This window comes from Gopherus evgoodei, chromosome 2 (assembly GCF_007399415.2).
Source record: "Gopherus evgoodei ecotype Sinaloan lineage chromosome 2, rGopEvg1_v1.p, whole genome shotgun sequence".
Lineage (NCBI taxonomy): Eukaryota > Metazoa > Chordata > Testudines > Testudinidae > Gopherus > Gopherus evgoodei.
This window is the reverse complement of record NC_044323.1, coordinates 21,736,231-21,755,681: the sequence shown is the minus strand read 5'-3', so window position 1 is coordinate 21,755,681 and position 19,451 is coordinate 21,736,231. Positions and strand designations below refer to the sequence as shown.

Here is a 19,451-nt window from a genome sequence, read left to right as displayed (position 1 = left end):
TAGCTAAACTCAAGGGAACAGAGTGAGTCAGCAAGTCTTAGTCTCTTCTATTGAATAAAGTGTATATTTGTTGTCATGGTGAGAATAAATTTCAGTGTATGAAGAAAATGTTCATTATAAGGCAAATGTACACGAGAGAGAAATGCCTGTTCATTACTAAAGGAGATTTACTTAGTTATTACTGAAATAGGTAATCTGTAATTTGGATAATGTGTCAGTCTGCAGTATAATTAACATACCATTAAGTAGGAGATGTGTAGTATATATTGACAATAAAAATAACAGTAACCAGGCATCACCATTGTAACTATTATTCCATATATTGGTAAGCGAAGTGAAACAGCAGTCATAATTAAAGCAATAAGTGTATAAAACAAAACAGTGAATTAACAAAAAAAGGCACAGAACTAGTATTTAGTCATAATCACTCTGGTGCTAAGCTTTTATATGAAGCCATAATAAGAAAATAAATGTGTCGTTACCCCATTCTCTAGAGATTTTTGTCAAAAGAGGTCACCTTTCCTTTACATAACCAGTATATTTTATTAACATTGGTAATTTCTTACCTGTTAATTTGATTTCCCCAAGTCCTTTAATGTTAGCTCAGACAACAGGTACAAGTGATTCAATCAGCAAATGAAAAGGGGGGCAGGGGGGAAGAAAAGCTGTAATGATGAAACTTCCCTAGAAAGGGACTCTGCTGGTTGATCCTGCTCTGTTACAGACTTCCCAAGACTTACAAATTATTGCTACCCCTTTTGACCCAAGCCATTAGTAAAACTGAGGGGTCTTGCTGACTGTTTCCATTATGAAGAGAAATTGATGATGGAGTCATGTATTTCTTTGATACAATCCTGTTTACTTAAAAAGAAGGTCTGTTTCCCCTAAACACAGTAGGAATCAAACAACAGGAGACAGTTTCTTTGCTTGAAGTTCCAAGCATCTTTCCAGCCAGCACTCTACCCAAAAGCTCTCTCCCTTGGCTTTTTTTCAAGCTACAAGTGCTTCTCTAGCTGTCTCTGGAGATTCCTTGCTGCCTTCTTTGTGTGCTCCTATGGTGTTTCTGCTGCTTTCCTCATACACACAGCTCCATCGAACAACACCCATTCAGCCCCTACTCCATCCACATAGTTCAGATTCCTGACTGGCCTTGCATGTGACCTGAGTTTTGGGTGGTAGTTCCTATTGTTCAAGCTATCTATTTCATAAAGGAGTTTAATTGCTTTTTATTAGGGCTGTCAAGCAATTAAAAAAATAATCGCGATTAATCGCACTGTTGAACAATAATAGAATACTCATTTATTTAAATATTTTTGGATGTTTTCTACATTTTCAAATATATCAATTTCAATTTCAACACAGAATACACAGTATACAGTGCTCACTTTGTATTTATTTTTTATTATAAATATTTGCACTGTAAAAATAAAAAAAGTATTTTTCAATTCACTTAATGCAAGTACTGTAGTGCAATCTCTTTACCATGAAAGTTTAATTTACAAATGTAGAATTATGCACAAAAAATAACTGCATTCAAGAATAAAACAATGTAAAACTATAGAGCTTACAAAAGTTTGTTTACATGTGCAGGAGACAATACTGTCCGCTTCTTGTTTACAATGTCACCTGAAAGTGAGAACAGTGTAGCCAGCGTTGCAAGATATTTATGCGCCAGATGCGCTAAAGATTCATATGTCCCCTCATACTTCAACCACTATTTCAGGGGACATGCATCCATACTGATGATGGATTCTGCTCGATAACAATCCAAAGCAATGCAGACCGATGAATGTTCATTTTCATCATGTGAGTCAGATGCCACCAGGAGAAGGTTGATTTTCTTTTTTGGTGGTTTGGGTAGTTTCTGCATCGGAGTGTTGCTCTTTTAAGACTTCTGAAAGTATACTCCACACCACATCTCTCTCGGACTTTGGAAGGCACTTCAGAGTCTTAAATATTGGGTCGAGTGCTATAGCTATCTTTAGAAATCTCACATTAGTACCTTCTTTGCATTTTGTCAAATCTGCAGTGAAAGTGTTGTTAAAATGAACAACATGCTGGGTCATCATCCGAGACTGCTATAACATGACATATATGTCAGATAACAGGTAACACAGAGCAGGAGACATACAATTCTCCCCCAAGGAGTTCAGTCACAAATTTAATTAACACATTATTTTTTTAATGCACGTCATCAGCATGGAAGCATGTTTTAATGCACGTCATCAGCATGGAATACTGGCCAAGGCATGAAGGGGGATACAAATGTTTAGCATATCTGGCATGTAAATACCTTGCAATGCTGGCTACAGAAATGCCATGTGAATATCTGTTCTCACTTTCAGCTGACACTGTAAATAAGAAGCAGGCAGCATTCTCTCCCATAAATGTAAACAAACTTATTTGTCTTAGCGATTAGCTGAACAAGAAGTAGGACTGAGTGGACTTGTAGGCTCTAACGTTTTACATTGTTTTGTTTTTCAGTGCAGTTATGTAACAAAAAATATAAATGCATTTGTAAGTTGCACTTTCACAATAAAGAGATTGTACTACAGTGCTTGTATGAGGTGAACTGAAAAACACTATCTTTAATCATTTTTACAGTGCAAATATTTGTAATAAAAATAATATAAAGTGAGCACTGTACACTTTGTATTCTGTGTTGTAACTGAAATTGATAGATTTGAAAATGTAGAAAAACATCCAAAATATTTAATAAATTTCAATTGGTATTCTATTGTTTAACAGTGCGATTAAAGTTGTGATTAAGTTTTTGAGTTAATTGCAAATGATCAACAGCCCCACTTTTTATATTTATCCTGAATCAAGGGTAGCTGTTACACCTACCAGCTTCAGTAAGATTTCACCCAGCCTCCAGTATAATATTATATTAAGGTACATCACTCCCAGAAATGTATGGAGTCACAGCTCCATAAACATAGTAAAAACAGAGTAAGGTGTCTGGGCTGGCACAGAGGAAAAGGAAGAAACCAAGATGCTCATTTTCAGAACAAGTACATAAATGGCAGAGCCATGTAACAGTCATTAATGTCAACCAAAGTTACCTGATTACACCCTTATGCACCAGTGTGAAAAATCTATTCTCAAATCAGCACCTAACTATCATTCCCCAAAGTCCCTCAAACCAGCACAGACAACCCATGGGATATGAAAACTTCAAAACTAGACTCCAACTCCAAGACAGACAGAATGGGTACCAATTTTCAAGAAGAAATGAGACACTAACAAATTACAACATGCAGGATTGACCTACTAAAAGCAGAGTTTCCAAAGCTAAGAAAAGCAGTATAGATGTTCAAGGAGATGTCTTACACAGTTTTACAGAGAAAACACCTCCTCTCTTAGCTGAAAGGGTAGAGATGGATGTTCTAGAACAATTCGTGATAGAAGGAAGAACTTCCCAGCAGTGTGTGCTTCCGTCACACAGTCTCACGTCCAAAATGGAACTGAAACTTTAGAGGCTATTGTGATTGTGTGCAGGCATTTTCTTTCCTATGTTGTGGGAATGGACACAATAAGGAAATGAAACACTCTTGAACCAAATGGAAAGGGGAAATAATCTGGAAAGGAAATAGAAAATAGGCTTTCTTTTTACTGTACTGTATTGTGATGAGGATCTCTGCACAGGAGGTCTCTATATTCCCCCACTTTACTGGAAGAATGGATGGCCGCTGGAAGGGCAGTTTTAATGTTGAAGGCTTTCCTTGAGACCCCTTTCATGGGTCAGAAGGAGCACTTGTGTATGTGTTTAGCTCCATGCTAAGATCCTGCATGTCTAAAAGGGAGTGGGTCTTGGCTTTAGTGTATCAGCAATTCTAAAATATCTCACCCATCAGGTAGGAATTCACAGAGTTCTACCATGCTTCATTAGGCCAAAATGACTGATGCTTGGATATTCTGGGAGCTAGTGTTCAAGTCTTTAACCAGCCCATCCTCAAAGGCATGTAAATCAGGAATGTCACATCTAAAAGGATTTAACTTCCTGTCCCGACAGAGGTCCATGAAAATGCTTTGGGTTCAACATTTGCAACAGCATGGAAATCATCCACTTGGGAAATCTCTTTCTCTTCAGGTACACTAGACTTATGTGGTTGAGATCCCTCCAGTAAATTGATCCGGAAGGTCTTACATGATGGAAAGACAGAGAGTGATCTAGAGGGAGATTCAACAGCTCCAGAAGCCTAGACCTCTCGGCCTGAACTTGACTTGACACTTTGCCTGAACTTCATAGTTCTCCAAAAGGCTTTGCCAAGCAGGGAAAGAAGGTGAAAGATACATGCTAAGCTGAGGTTCCAAGAGTGAGTGAGAGCATCCACACTTCAAGTTACCAAGTCACCAAATATGAAGAACATCTCTACTTTCCAATTTAACTGGGAGGCCATATGGAAAGTTTCCACCACAAGCTGACTGCTGCAGATACCATTTCTATGACTAGATCTGGCTTCAGATCAGCCATTCCCACCCAGGACTTCAGATTCCAGAGAACAGAGATGGCTTAGAGAAACAGGAAATTCCTTTCAACCCACCAGATAGCAGCCACGTGACACACTGTACCCTAAGTGGGCTCTCCCCAGAAAAGATCCTGTCCCGCGTAGCCACCATCCAGCCAGACCAATGGCTAAGAAGCCAAAATGAGAATAAGAACATGCCCACAGCAATAGTTCTAGACATGTAGGTAAGGTAGTGAGGCACATGCAACTGAAAGCACACCCATGCTGCAACCAAGATTGCCTGAATCAAAGAGTTGGCTTATGCTTTCACTTTCTTTATTTAAGCTCCAAAAGCACCATTGTACTTAACTGAGAACTAAACTTGGCCCCAAAGTGGAGGGAAGTCTAGTTACAATCCAGCATCAGGAAAGAGAGTCTAAATAAGACTGCATCCTGCTGAACAACAGGCTCAATCCCATTCTGCCCCTTTCTGTAGAGAGCAGTAACGAGAATTACTTGCACATTAGTGGAGGTGCAAGCTGCTACAGCCAATCCAACAGGAAGCCAACTGCCAGTGTCGGCTCACTGCGAAAACTTGAAGCAGTTCCTATAGGCTTGGCAAGTAGGATAGTCTCTGCTTCATCCAAGGTCATTTAAAACAGGTCACAACTAGAGTCCTCTTTTCTCAGAAACTGATCCCTGCAAGTGTGACATAGCAAGAAATCATACTACCTTAGCCTCATGCATTTGGCCTAATGATCAATCTTTTTGGGGTTACCTCAGACTCTCAGAATTGTCTTGAAAATCTCAGGGCTTTTGACAATGCTACAGGAATTAGCAGCTGTGAAAGTGATGGTAAAGACAGCAGAGGGAGATTAAAGAAATTGATTTTGTCCAGAATTACTTGAGACTGAAAGTTATCTGAAGTCACTTTGAATAAGTAACATTATTTTCCAGATACAAATATATGATTTCAATAATTATTTCAAATGTCAGAAAAGCCCAGAAGTGAGTTAGCAAGACTGGATGCATGAGGAAAATCTCATGGTTTTCAGTTTCCTACTGTATGCTTGAAACACTGCGGCTAGCGAGCTGCCTCCCCTCCAAAAGCACTCTCCACTAAACTAACACACCACTGACAAGAAGGAAAAGGTGTGAGAGGAAGTGGTCTGGAGGTGTGGCAAGAGGACTGAAAAGGACAAAATTATTTCTTGCCATGTCACTCTTGCAGGTATCTATTTCTGAGAAAAGAGGACCAGAAAAAACAGGCTTAGCCAGCCAAGAGAGCTGTCTCCATCTGCTGGAGGCAGCAATTAACTGAGCACAATCAGCCGGCCAGTCCTCTGTATAAAAAAGAGAGACATTTCAAGAATATTGCCTTCTTCCTGCCTCCACTGTCTGCAGAACAATGAAATGGCACAAAGAACTACAATCCGTTGTGGGGCCTCCCCTAGTTACACCACCAGAGAATCTGGCCACTACACAACAACTTCAAACCCCTGTAGTGGTGTGAACTGAGCTGCAGTTGCCAGGCAAGTGCACAAACCAGACCTTTTCCAATAACACATCTCCATTTTAAGGTAAAAACAGTATTCCTTGGCTTTATCAATAAATGTAAATTTATTTTTTAATAGAGAATTCCTCTCTATGGGCCAATTTGGTCTTATGGCTCGTTAACCCTGCAGAAAAGAGTTAAAATTTAAAGCATTAAAAATAGCCTTTATGAAAACCATTTGTAAAACATTTTACAAAATGTGTATGACTTTTATTAACTGCTTTAAATCTTCAGTAAAAGGAGTGTGGCTTTTTAATAAGCATGGCACATCATCTTTAAGAACCGTATGTAGAATCACAGAGCAAAATGTATTTCTAGTGTAATTCCATTGACTTCAATGAGATACATCAGGGATGATCCAGACCACTATCTTTTCAGGATACAAACGAACAAAGTATACTGCCTAACTAAATTAACATTTAATCGTTAATTCTTTTTGGCCAAGAATAGTGTTTCCATATTGTGTTATCCATTGACAGTAACCAAATCACTGGAACTACTATTGTTAAGGATTTAAACTAATGTCAAAATGTTTCCTAAATCAACAAAACCAAGAAAACTGTCTTGTTAATAACAAATAAGGTGCTTAAGTTTGCATTTATATGGCACTTTTCATTTGGGGACTTCAGTGCATTTTAACTAAATAATCCTCAACACCACTGTGATGTAGGAAAGTATTATTATATCTATATTATGTGTTACTGCTACTCTTAACATAGCCTGTTGTGGCAAGCACTGAGAAGAGTACATATTATTTAATAGGCACTTGTGTTAAGAAGAGAAATAATGTTTTTGTGGTGAACTGTAAACTGCTATTACCTGAGTTCTTCTGCAAAAGGTGATGATAACACAGGAGCCTAAAACAAGGCAAGGTACTACACTCAGTTAGGCATTAGTGCCATCAACTGTAGCAGTGGAAATCCAGAATTCTGAATTAAGATCCTGGCAAATAAGTAAATGAGGAAATGATTATCACCTATTTTGTTTACAACTGTATTTATGTGTAACATGAGGATGCATTTTGAAAAAAGCTGCTATGTTAGATCCACACCATTTGCGTTGATGCCCAGTAAGCAAGCAAAATTGGTAACTGGACATACCAAGGCATTACAAGTGCAATTACCCCTTTCACATGATTAATTTGTTGTAGATACCAACTTTTAGAAATGTTGTCCACTGAGTCATGCTTTGTTATTGATGTGGGATCTTAAATAAATTTATATATGTGAGAGAGAACATTTTTCATTGATGTTTAAATCTGAATGTCCTTGTTCTTTTCAGTTTTTCAGAACACTAGTGTCATTTTAATAAAAGTTATTTTTATTTCTTTTTTTAAACATTACCACAAAAAGGTCACCTGAGAAGCAAGAGCCTCCCCATAACCACAACCCCTCCATGCATCTTGGCAGTTCTACTTCAGGTCTTTGCACAGTGTTTCTAGATGCACTGAAGTTTGCTTAAAGTGTCATATTAACACAGCTTCATAAAACTTCATAGAGTACCCCTGAAGTTGTGAACCACTGATCTATGATGGAACCTTCAAGCACTGTATGAAAGAATTTAACCCTTTCACAGAATAACTCAATCATTGACATAACATTATTAGGAAGAGTTTTACCAGAGTTTATGTCAGTCTACCCAATAAAGCAATTAAGTTGATACAGATCAGCAAACTAATGCTGTAGGTTATCAAACAAAACCTTTTGTCCACGCATAGTAGCTGTTACATAATCTGTATGACTTGTTTTCTTATTATTACTATTATTTTTAACTTGAAAAGTGATCAGTCCACATTATGCACTAAGGCCAACATGCTCTAACCTGGTTGCCTCAGGTTAGGCACATCTTTCCATGGTTAGGCACCTATATAAGAGGGAGGTGTGGGTGCTTAGCATCTCTGAAGCTCAGAACATTTATTTGTGCTTTCATATAGATTTAGGTGTCTAAATTTAGGCCTAAAGTTTGTAAAATGGAATGGCTAAAAGACATATAAAGCAATTTTTTATATCTGGGAGTGAGTTTTCTTTGTTAACCCCTTGAAACAATTTTTCTTTACTGACTGGGTCTGATGCATATTGACTTCAACAAGTTTTCCATCAGTTTCTAAGGATATGTTTAGACTGCAATAAAAAGCCCGTGGCACCAAGTCTCAGAGCCTGGCTTAGCTGACTTACACTCGCAGGGCTTGGGCTGTGAAGCTATAAAATTGCCGTGTAGACGTTTGGGCTCCGTCTGGAGTCTGGGCTCTGCGAGTCCGCGAGGGGGAAGGGTATCAGAGCCTGGGCCCGAATGTCTACCCTGCAATTTTAGCACCGCACAATCCAAGCCCCATAAGCCTGACTCAACTGACTGGGCCAGCTGCAGCTGTGCTGTGAGTCTATCGCAGTGCAGACATACTCTTACAATCTGATACTGCAAGGCCTAATTGCCCTCAGTTTCTAGTGAGGTCAGTGGAGTTTAGCATGTTAAGCCATTTACAGGATCTGCAGCTAAGACATTTCTGTTTGTCTGGAACAGAAATCAATATGGCTCTGTTTGTATCAATATGGCTCTGTTTGTATATAATTCTTCCAAAATATATACAGTAGCTCCATTTCATGCCAACATAGCTTCTACAAGCCCTCTGTGGGGCTTATCTTTACTGCTGAGTTAACTTTATTGTTGCCCTTAATACAAGTCCCATCCACACACAAAACCCTTAACTCACCTTGGCTGACCTGTCAGGAGATTTACACAACCCATCAGCTGTAAACACAAACACTCTGTGCTACTAATCCAATCACTCTGGGCAGTTCCAGTGTTATTTTGCAGGGTGGCCACTCTCATTTGACTAACTCAAATGCAGGTAACTTGCCTTAACTCTGCAGTGAAGATAGAGCATTTGTATGAAACTCCAATGACCTGTTATGAGTTTGCATGAGGGGGCTTGCATGACTGGGTCCAGTTTTTGTTAATTAGTTGTTGCTACTGAAGTAGCAGAAGTACCAGAATTGTTTGAATGAATCATAAAGACAGAGGCCATTGTGAGAATTTGATATTTTTTAAAGCTACTTCATTGCTAAGAAATAAAAAGAAAGGTATTCAGAATAACAGTTAACAGCATGTATCTCACATTTTTCACCTACATATTTACCATCCTCTCTTTAAAAACAAAGCAATTTTTTAGGCAGGAATTTAGAAATATTATGAACAGCCAAGCTAGTCTTTCAACCTGATTAATTAGATTTAGTCACCGTATACATTTCCTGAACCAATTTTTGGAGGCTTCTAGCTAAAAAAGTATACCACGATAGATTTCCAGACTGTTTCCAGACATCTGGTATAACACAGATTTTGTTATTGTTGCATTATCTGGGGGGTATATAAATACAATTTTTCCCTGAAAAGAGCTAATTTTTTCCCTCAGATTCAAACACCCTCAAATCAACACTCTCCTTTTAAAATACAATCTTTTGAAAAGATATATTCCTTTAAGGATCACTCTGGATCTCTGAAGATGTCAGGGGAGTCAAAGTGAGACCAGTAAGGTTTGTGTTGAAAATCTTCACATATGACCATAGGAGGGTCACAGAGGGAGTAAATGAGCAAACCTGTGTAAAGCCACAGACAGTGTTCCATGGCAGCAGATGCAGAGCCCTATAAGGCAGGATTTCTATGGAACAGGGAGGACTTTAAAAAAAAATCTTTTCAGTGCAAGATTTAAACAGTAAAACTGTGCTTGTGAAACATTATTTCATTGTTCACAAGTGACATCAATAGATCATCTATAAATAACTGTTAATGGAAATTCAAATAGGTTCCATGTCAACATACCAGGAAACATGATTTAATTTCTTCTAGATATTATACTCACAATCTCATCTCCTGGCAACCAGTATCCTTCTTGTTCAATACCAGCTTTTGATCCCTTACATCCCACAGTCAGGGTTTCAACAATAAGACCATCCTTCACTGCTAAGCTCAACTGACGTGTGGTCTCTTTTGGATGCATACCATGGACTCGAGACATATACCTGCACACAAAGCACAAAAGAAGTCCTTAAGTAATAGCCTTTAAATCTAAATGTTACCAATCCCTTTTTTACAGATGAGAGTAAAGATATATACATTTTATTAACTGATTTAGTATCATAGCAATTGCCAAGTTTGTTTGCTTGTCTTTTTTAACTTGTACAACGTTACATTCCTTCCAAACTCAGGTTGTTTCCCTAGTAGGTTCTCCACTGTGTAAGTGCTTAGAGGAGTCTGAGTGTAGTGGTACTGTAGAGGGATTTTCCAAGAAGATTCTCAAAGCTGACCACAATCCAGCAACTGGTACTTTTGGATACAGGACAAACTCTCTACCTTCAGTCCCAATCTAAGAGAGCACAGTGCTTTACACACTTTGAAACTCAACAATTTTACTCATACAGACCATAGTACAGAGTGAGGCTAGGAATATAACATAGTTCATTAAGCAATCTGAAGGAGACAGGACAACCACGAACAATGAAATTCATGCACTGAACATGAAACCCCAAGAGCTTCCCCCATTTATGGTAATAACTTGTCTATTTCCTGTGCTTGAGGTTGCCGACTAGGAATGTCCACTCTCAACTACACTGGCAAGAGCAAAGACTGTACAACAGGCTATTAGGCAATTAAGTCATCTGCAGACAAAAGAAACGCTAGTTAGATTTGGTCTGGTATATGAAATGTTTGCCCAAGTGTAATTTGTTATTTTCAGGCAAAAAAATTGTTAACTTGTAATAAAGTAAATGATTCTTCATTCACAACAAATGCAGTGCAAGAACATTATTAGTTTTATGGAAAAAACCCACAAAGGTCCAAAATGATGTTTTGGACAGCCACTGCTGTTTCTGGTCTGTGTGTAGAATAAGAAGTGAGCAGCAGTTAAGTGAATGATTGAATTGTGAAGGGCCTGAGCTGTTATCAGAGGCAAATATCTGTTGTGTGTCCGTATTTTACTAGCTATGTATCTGTCACAGTTACAAGGTTAGCTACACTTCTGTGCCCTTTCTGGTCTCTCTGAATGGACCCCATAAGGTGCCTTCAACTAGCCTGTGGTGCAATTCCACAGTTCTCCCATTCTTAGACCAAACTCTGGGCTATAGTATCCAGTGTGTCAGTTGCGGTTACTGAGCAAGTTAGAGTGAGTTCTGGCACCTGCAGTTCTTCCCTTTAGGAATGTGTGACCAGTGCGAATTTGTGACAAAACAGTCCTCAACACACAATTATTGTTTATTTTAAACTGTGGGAACAAAGCACTTAGAGAAAAAGAATGTTAAAACAGGTGACATGCATGTCTGCCTTACTTAAAGCCTTACCATCCCTGATGATAATCTAGGCAGGCCTAACTTCTTCAGATATCCCAGTGTCCCTGTGACTCAGTCTCTTGGACCAATAAAAGATATTACTTCACTTACTTTGTCTCTGATATTCTTACAGTGACCATCCTAATAACTAGGTCAATATACAGTATTCAAAAATTATTACAGAGCAGCTCCAATTCTGTCACAGCATCTACAGTATTTGGGTTGATGAAGAACTGTGCACATCCAATAATTTTTGTTTCCCCAGCCGGCTTGTTCTTCTCATCCACCTGTTATGTCTATTTTGTTACGCTGAAAGTTCTTAGGGGCAGAGATTGTTTGTACAGTGTCTAGCCCAGGGGTTCTCAAACTTCACTGCACTGCAACCCCCTTCTGAAAACAAAAGTTACTATACAACCCCAGAAGGGGTAACCAAAGCCTGAGCTTTGTGTGTGGGGAGTGCGTGTGTGTGTGTGTGTGTGTGTGTGTGTGTGTGTGTGTGGATGGGTGGGTGGGGAAAGCTGATGTGCGAGCCCTGCTACCCCGGGTGGGGGCTTCGACCTTGGGAAAGGAGGCTCAGGCTTTGGCTTCGACCCCAGGCAGTGGAGCTCAGGCTTTGGCCCCAGACCCCAGCAAGTCTTACACCAGCCCTGGCAACCCCATGAATACAGGGTTATGACCCATTTTATGGGCCTTACCCACAGTTTGAGAACCGTTGGTCTAGCACAATGGGGGTCCAAGCCTGTTTGGCCTTTAGGTGGTACTATTATATTAATATCAATGAATGATAATAAAGTTTTGGTCCATATTGAATCTATGATTAAAGAGCCAGATCCTGTGCAGCTTTATGATCCCAGCCTGTTCTACCCTTCACTACTTGACAACATAGGTCCAAGTTCCAGGGGGCATGGGGCAGGGGGGAGTGAAGGAATGCAGGAGCCAGGCATGGCAGCCTTGCATCTTCAATACACTAGGTGAATTCCCATATGGCCAAATGGGTCTGCTTTCTGGTTCCTCTGTGCTGTCACAGGGACAGGTACCCACAAGAGAATCTGGTTCAAATATCTTATTCATAATAACAAAACCCAGTCTTCTGCAAACTTAAGCTACAAGACCTCAGAACTTGTTCTGTCACTTTATACTGTTTTAATTTTATTTTTATTTGGTTAGAAGACTACAACTGGAAGAGTTATTAGAGCTGCCTGCATAATCCAAAAGCTCAGGTGGGTGACCAAGTTACCAAATGCATTTGGACCACTACTGTTGTGCTTTTTCCTTTTTCTCTGTATGTCCATTTTTAATCTTCCTAAGTCTCATAGAGTCATAAAGTTTAAGGCAAGAAGGTATCACCAGATCAGCTTCTCCGACCTCCTGTATAGTATAGTCTCTTCTCAGTCCGTCTCTTCTTTCTGTGTATTTATCTCTTCACTTCTGCTCTCCTCTTTGCAATTCACTCTGGTTCTTTTCCGTGCACATCTTACCCTTTTGCTTCTTCAGAATTAAGGTATACAGTTCAAGAATAAGAGTAGTACTCTGTTTCTGCACCAAAGTCAATACCCACTTAAACACTGAGGGCAAGATCCTCACCTATCATAAATCAGTGGCGCGCCACAGAGAAAAATGGAGACGTCAATTTTCAGCAGCTGAAGATCTGTCCCAGATAGTTTAGGGATGACACTGGACAGTAATGTTAAATACTGTGATTCAAGTCTCCAGAACACTATCACTAGCCCAGAATTACTTTATACAGAGGCATAAAGAACTAAATACCTTAAAACTGAGTTAAGGATAAATGTAATTCTTTAAATACTCATGTCCACACATGCATGTGCGTGAGTGCACACATAGCTTATTTAAAATGTTATTTCAAATTTGTGAAATTTGTTGACACATATTTATATTTTTACCTGATACTCTCACCTCCCCAATCAGACACCCAGCATGTTCAATTTTGACTTATGTGACTCTCCAGCATTCTTAATAAAATAATAATATCATCATTTAGCTCTTATATATCACTATCTCCATTCTACAGATAAGGAAACTGAGGCCCAGAAAAGGAAGGTGATTTGCCCAACGTCACACAGCAGGCCAACAGCAGAGCTGGGAATAGAACGAAAATCTCCTGAGTTGCCATCCTGTGCACTATCCACTAGGCACTACTGCCTTTTAGATCTACACTTGTTGCTACAGATCAAAGTGCTGAACATTACCTAATGAAATCCTCAAAATGTCTGTTTGAATTAGGTTGGCCACTAATGTAAAGCAAGCCTTATTTTGGCCACTAATGTAAAGCAAGCATGGAGACAAAGTTAAATCCCTTAGACCAGCTATAATCAGTTAAGAGGCTTAATCAATGTATTTCAATTAAAGGCAATGTGTGCGGAAGAGAAATAAGCACAGGACTGGGTATCTTCGGCTATCCCTCGATGTGAGGATGATGTTTGCCAAGGGGGTTCATTGGTGGGTTATTAAGTGTCTCAGGAGCCCAATTTGTGCCCTGCAGATTTTCCCATAGAAGTGACAGGTGTAATCTTGGAGGAGACACAGTTGTTGGCTGGACTGTCGTGCCCTTTTTTAACTCCTTTGTCTCTGTCTCATGAGCATGTCTGTTGTCCTCAAAGTGAGCTGTGGCTTGGTGTATTGTGTGGCGCAACTGTGATCTATTCTGCGTTGAGTCCTCCCAGTTTGTTGGGTTGATACCTCCCTTTTTAAGGTGTACTTTTGAAGTGCTTCTGCTGCCCTCTGCGAGCCCTTCTTCCCTGACTTAACTGACAGAAGAGTACTTGCTTTGGGAGGCGAGTGTCAGGCATACATACACAGTGGACAGCCCAGCAGAGTTGGTGTTTCATGACCTGTGCTTCTATGCTGCTGATGTTGGCTGCAGAGAGAATTTTGATGTTAGTGAGTTGCTCTTCCTAGCTGATCCTCAGAACCTTCCTGAGGCAGCACTGTTGGAACCACTCCAGCCGCTTGAGATGTCATCTGTAGGTTACCCAGGTCTCACACCCACAGAAAAGGATGGGGAACAACTGCCTTGTAAACCAAGATCTGGGTGCCTGTTTGCAGATCCCTATCATTGAAGACTCATTAAGTAGTCTTCCAAAGGACGTGCTGGCACAGCAGATCCTGTATTCAACTTCTGGGTCAGCGTTGGCTGTTCGGGAGAGGTGGCTGCCAAGGTATGGAAAATGGTCCACATTTTCCAGAGGTTCTCCAGTGAGGATGATTTGTGGAGTATAAAGAGTAGTTTGTGCAGGTGAGGGCTGGTAGACCACCTTGGTTTTCCTGATGTTGAGAGAGAGACCCAGGCAGGATAGGCATCTGCAAAAAGGTTTAGGGGGTAGTATGCAGGCTCTGCGTGTGTGAGAATGACAGTCATCTGCATATGGAAGGTCAGTGATGCCAATTCTTGTGATCTTAGATTTTGTTTGGAGATGTCAGAGATTGAGGAGTTGACCATCCATACGATACTCAATCCTGACTCCATTAGGAAGGTGGTCACGGATGAGAATCAGGATCTTGGCAAGGTAAATGGAGAAGAGTGTTGGAGCAATGACACAGCCTTGCTTGACACCAGTGTGAATGATGAATGGTTCAGTCTCAGAATGGTGGCAGTCATCCCATCATAGAGTAGTATGATGATGGAAATTAATTTCTGTGGACAGCCAAACCTACACAGCACCTTCCATAGAGCATCACGATTGACAGAGTCAAAGGGATTGGTTAGATTGATGAATGCCACGAATAGTTCCTGGTGTTGCTTTCCGCACTTCTCCTGAATCTGTTGTGCCATGAAGATCATGTCAGTTGTGGTCCTCTCTGATGACCCTCGGAGCTACATCGTCTGGAGCTTTCATATTCCTGATAGGGTCCCTCTTGGTGAGCAGCTCTGAGGTGAGGCTCCTTACTAACCGTGGTCCAAACTTCACAAGATCCCAATGGTGGATCAGGCACAAATAGAGGACCTTTTAATACTCTGCAGCTGTGAAGGTGAATGAGGGCTGCAGCAGGAGGGAGACCCCTGGTTGTCCTGGATCTCCTTGCCCTGTCGAGTCACATGTAGTCACCACCAATGCACCGGTCTCCCCACGTTAAAAGATTTCACATGCAGGCCTCTGTCAAAGGGCTCACATCCACACAAAGACCGGCAGTGGGGAAGAAAGGAGTGGCAGTGAAGACAGGAGCAGTGATTTCTGGCAGTCTTTAGTCACAAATCTGCATGCAGGTGGCAGCTATGTGATGGTCGTCTTGTGCTTCAATGAGAGAGAAGTGCATTTCAGGCAGCAGTGGCTGTGACTGAGCAGATCTTTTTAGGATCCCCCCTTCTCACCCCAAATGGGGAGGGGGCTAGAAAAAGTGCCCCAAACATAGGCTGTCTCACACTTTTCCGACTGGATGGCTGCACCTAGTGGGATCATTCAACTCTATGGCCAAAACAAGAGATATAAGACAATGAATTTCATCACCTGGAATGTCCACACCCTTATGAACTCTCAGCACAGTGAATGCCCAGAAAGAAGAAGTGCCATAACTGCCAGTGCACAGGCAAGACTCAACATTGACACTGCAACTCTTAGTGAGATGCCCCGGGCTGATGAAGGCCAATTACAAGAGGAAGGAGGTGGCTGTACCTTCTTTTGGAAAGGAAAGCCACCTGAAGAGAGATGCATTCATGGGATTAGCTTTGCCATCAAAAATAAGATCGCCAGTCGACTTTTGGAGCTTCCTGTGGGGATCAATGAGCATCTCATGACTCTTTGGCTCAAGCTCAGCAATAGCCAATATGTCACAGTCACCAATGCATATGCCCGAACACTTGATGATGAGGAAGACAACAAGGAGCAGTTTTATAGTGCTCTCGATGGAGTCCTCATGGCTACACCTAAGGCAGACAAACTGAAATCTCCCAAGAGGATCAATGCCAGAGTCGGAGAGGACTCTCAACTCTGGAGTGGCACAATAGGCAAAGAAGGGGTGGGAAATGTAAACCTGCTCATCACAAATACCATCTTTAGGCAGAGTAACAAATTTAAGACCACCTGGAAACATCTTCGGTTCAAACACCGGCACCTCCTTGACTATGTTATAATCAGAGCCCGAGATTACTCCGATGTCTGTATAACACAAACCATGAGAGGTACAGATCACTGTTGGACAGATCATCCATGAGTAAGATCAATCCTGTAGCCTCAGCTCACTTCACCACACCGCAAACACCCAAAAACTAAGCAAAAGCGGTATAACATCAAAGCACTTCAAGATCAAGTCAGCTACAAGACGTTCCAGCAATATCTGTCTGAGAAACTCTCTGATTTGCCTGATAACATAATTGACATTCAAGAACACTGTGATCATCTTAAAAATACCATTCACAGTGCATGTACTGAAACTATAGGATATTCCACTCATCGGTACTAAGACTGCTTTGATGAAAACAAGGAAATCCTAGCATTAATTCAACAGAAAATAATTGCATTCTGTAACTGGCAAAATGATTCCACTAACCAACGAAAACATGAGACTTATCACGGCTCAAAGCCAAAGTCCAAAGAAGGCTATGTGACATCAAAAATAAATGGTAGCAAGAGAAGGCTTCTGAGGTCCAGGGTTTCGTAGACCAGGGTGACACGAGAAGCTTCTTTCAATCATCTCCAAAGACCCAAACCCCTCATGTTCCTAGGCTGGCTCCATCGTCCTCAAGGACTATGAGGTCATTAAACACCACTGGAAGGAGCACTTTGAGAGCCTACCAAACCGCAAATCCATAGTCTTTGAAGACACCATCGAGTCTATTCTACAATGCTCAGCAATGGAATACCTTGTTCACCTTTCAATTTTCATATTGATCCCCAACTTTTCCAATTTAGCTAATAATTCCCCATGTGGAACCGTATCAAATGCCTTACTGAAATTGAGGTAAATTAGATCCACTGTGTTTCCTTTATCTAAAAAATCTGTTACTTTCTCAAAGAAGGAGATCAAGTTGGTTTGGCATGATCTAACTCCATATCCTCATTCCCATTTGTCATCCTACCATTATCCCTAAGCTCCTCATTAGCCTCATTGAAGACTGAGGCAAATTATTTGTTTAAATATTGGGCCATGCCTAGATTATCCTTAACCTCCACTCCAGCTTCAGTGTTTAGCGGTCCGACTTCTTCTTTCTTTGTTTTCTTCTTATTTATAAGGCTATAGAACCATTTACTATTGGTTTTAATTCCCTTTGCAAGGTCCAACTCTACATGGCTTTTGGCCTTTCTCACTTTATCTCTACATGTTCTGATCTCAATAAGGTAGCTTTCCTTGCTGATCCCTCCCATCTTCCATTCCTTGTAGGCTTTCTGTTTTTTCTTAATCACCTCTAATCATCCAGCTTGGCCTATAACTCCTGTCTATTAATTTTTTCTCTTTTCCTGGGATGCAGGCTTCTGATAGGTAAATACCCTGTTTTTCTCGAATGCTGGTCCCAATGGGGATTCACTGTGAATGACTCTAGTGTGTAGGTGGGATGCGAGGAAGAACTCTGTACCCCAGTTTGGAGGACTGCTGAACCGAAAGAAGCATCCTCCACTGAGAGAATCAGGTAACAGTGCCTGGTAAATGTGTGGATGGAGCAATTTGTTCTTGACAAATCCATGATGACTGTTGCTTATCTCCTTATTATCTTCAAGGTGTTTGCAAATTGATTGCTTAATTATTTGTTCCATTATCTTTCCAGGGTACTGAAGTTAAGATGATTGATCTTTCCAGTCCTCTGGAATCCTCCAGTCTTCCATGACTTCTCAAAGATAATTGCTAATGGTTCAGATATCTCCTCAGTCAGCTCCTTGAGTATTCTAAGATGTATTTCATCAGGCCCTGGTGACTTAAAGACATCTAACTTGTCTAAGTAATTTTTAACTTGTTTCTTTCCTATTTTAGCCTCTGATCATACCTCATTTTCACCGACATTCATTAAGTTAGATGTCCAATTGCTACTAACTAGCTAGTTTAATCACGCTTTGTTCCTTGGCCTTATTAATTTTGTCCCTACATACTTCTGTTACTTGTTTATATTCATCCTTTGTAATTTGACCAAATTTCCACTTTTTGTAGGACTCTCTGTTTAGTTTCACATCACTGAAGATCTTCTGGTTAAGCTAGGGTGGTGTCTTGCCACACTTCCTATCTTTCCTACATAGTGGGATAGTTTGCTCTTGTACCCTTAATAGTGTCTCTCTGAAAAACTGCCAACTCTCTTGAACTGCTTTTTCCCTTAGATTTGCTTCTCATGGGATCTTATCAACCAAGTCCCTGAGATTGCTAAAGTCTGCCTTCCTGAAATCTTTATTATGCTGGAAGTGAGATTCTCTTGTCCAAGGAATCCCTGTTAGGAACACAGAATATCTTCAGCCAGGCCTGAAGGCAGTGCAAGGAAGCCTGGTGAAGGGGGTCACATACTTATGTGATGCCATGTGGCCTAAAAGAAACAAGCAGGACTGGACTGTTGTTTGAGGGCTGAGTTAAAGCTAGATACTGTGATCTGTGATAATAAAGAATAACTGGATCAGATAGTTTACCTCCTGTTTGAGAACCCTCTCATGAGAGGAGACCCTGAAAAGGGACAGGAAAGGAACAGACAGGAACCTACTGTGTAGACACTTGAGATGATATCCAGGACCCAAGTATTCAAAGTTAGGTATCATCACATTGGAAAGAAACAGACAAGCGAACCACCAAAAGGGGCGAGGGTGACATAAATGGCTGGTAGTCTGCAATATCTAAAAGTAGTCTGGCTGACAAAAAAGTTTTCTGCCGAAGACATCTAATCTGTTGGTATCCTTAACCAAAAGGAGTAGGTTTTGGCTCGTGTAGTCTGGTCCACTCCATGATTTCTTATACCACCAGAAAGTTCAGGTTTGATAAGAGAATAAATAGTCTGACCCCTTAGAGAGGAATAAAGTATTTCTTTTTTGGCCGCCTTCGGGGTCAGGATGGTCTGTGTGTGTCAAATGTCTTTAGTAGGCTCCAAAATGGCCTAATTAATAGTGAGTGCGACTTTGGAGGAAGCTGTCGACTGGAGAATGACCAGGAGCTTTTGTGGAGGATCCTGAACTTCCTCCAGCAGGTTCTAGAGGGTGTCTGTGATCC

The 19,451-nt window shown here is 40.7% G+C and overlaps 1 protein-coding gene across 6 annotated transcripts in view; it reads right to left on the bottom strand.

The window, feature by feature from the left end:
- Positions 1–19,451, bottom strand: part of ZMYND11 (zinc finger MYND-type containing 11) — a 96,395-nt gene that overhangs the window by 37,256 nt on the left and 39,688 nt on the right. For all 6 annotated transcript variants that reach the window (XM_030550121.1, XM_030550123.1, XM_030550126.1 and 3 more), the window contains one exon: positions 9,860–10,019. In XM_030550121.1, the coding sequence (XP_030405981.1) occupies positions 9,860–10,019 (160 nt within the window). The remainder of the gene's footprint in view (positions 1–9,859; positions 10,020–19,451) is intronic.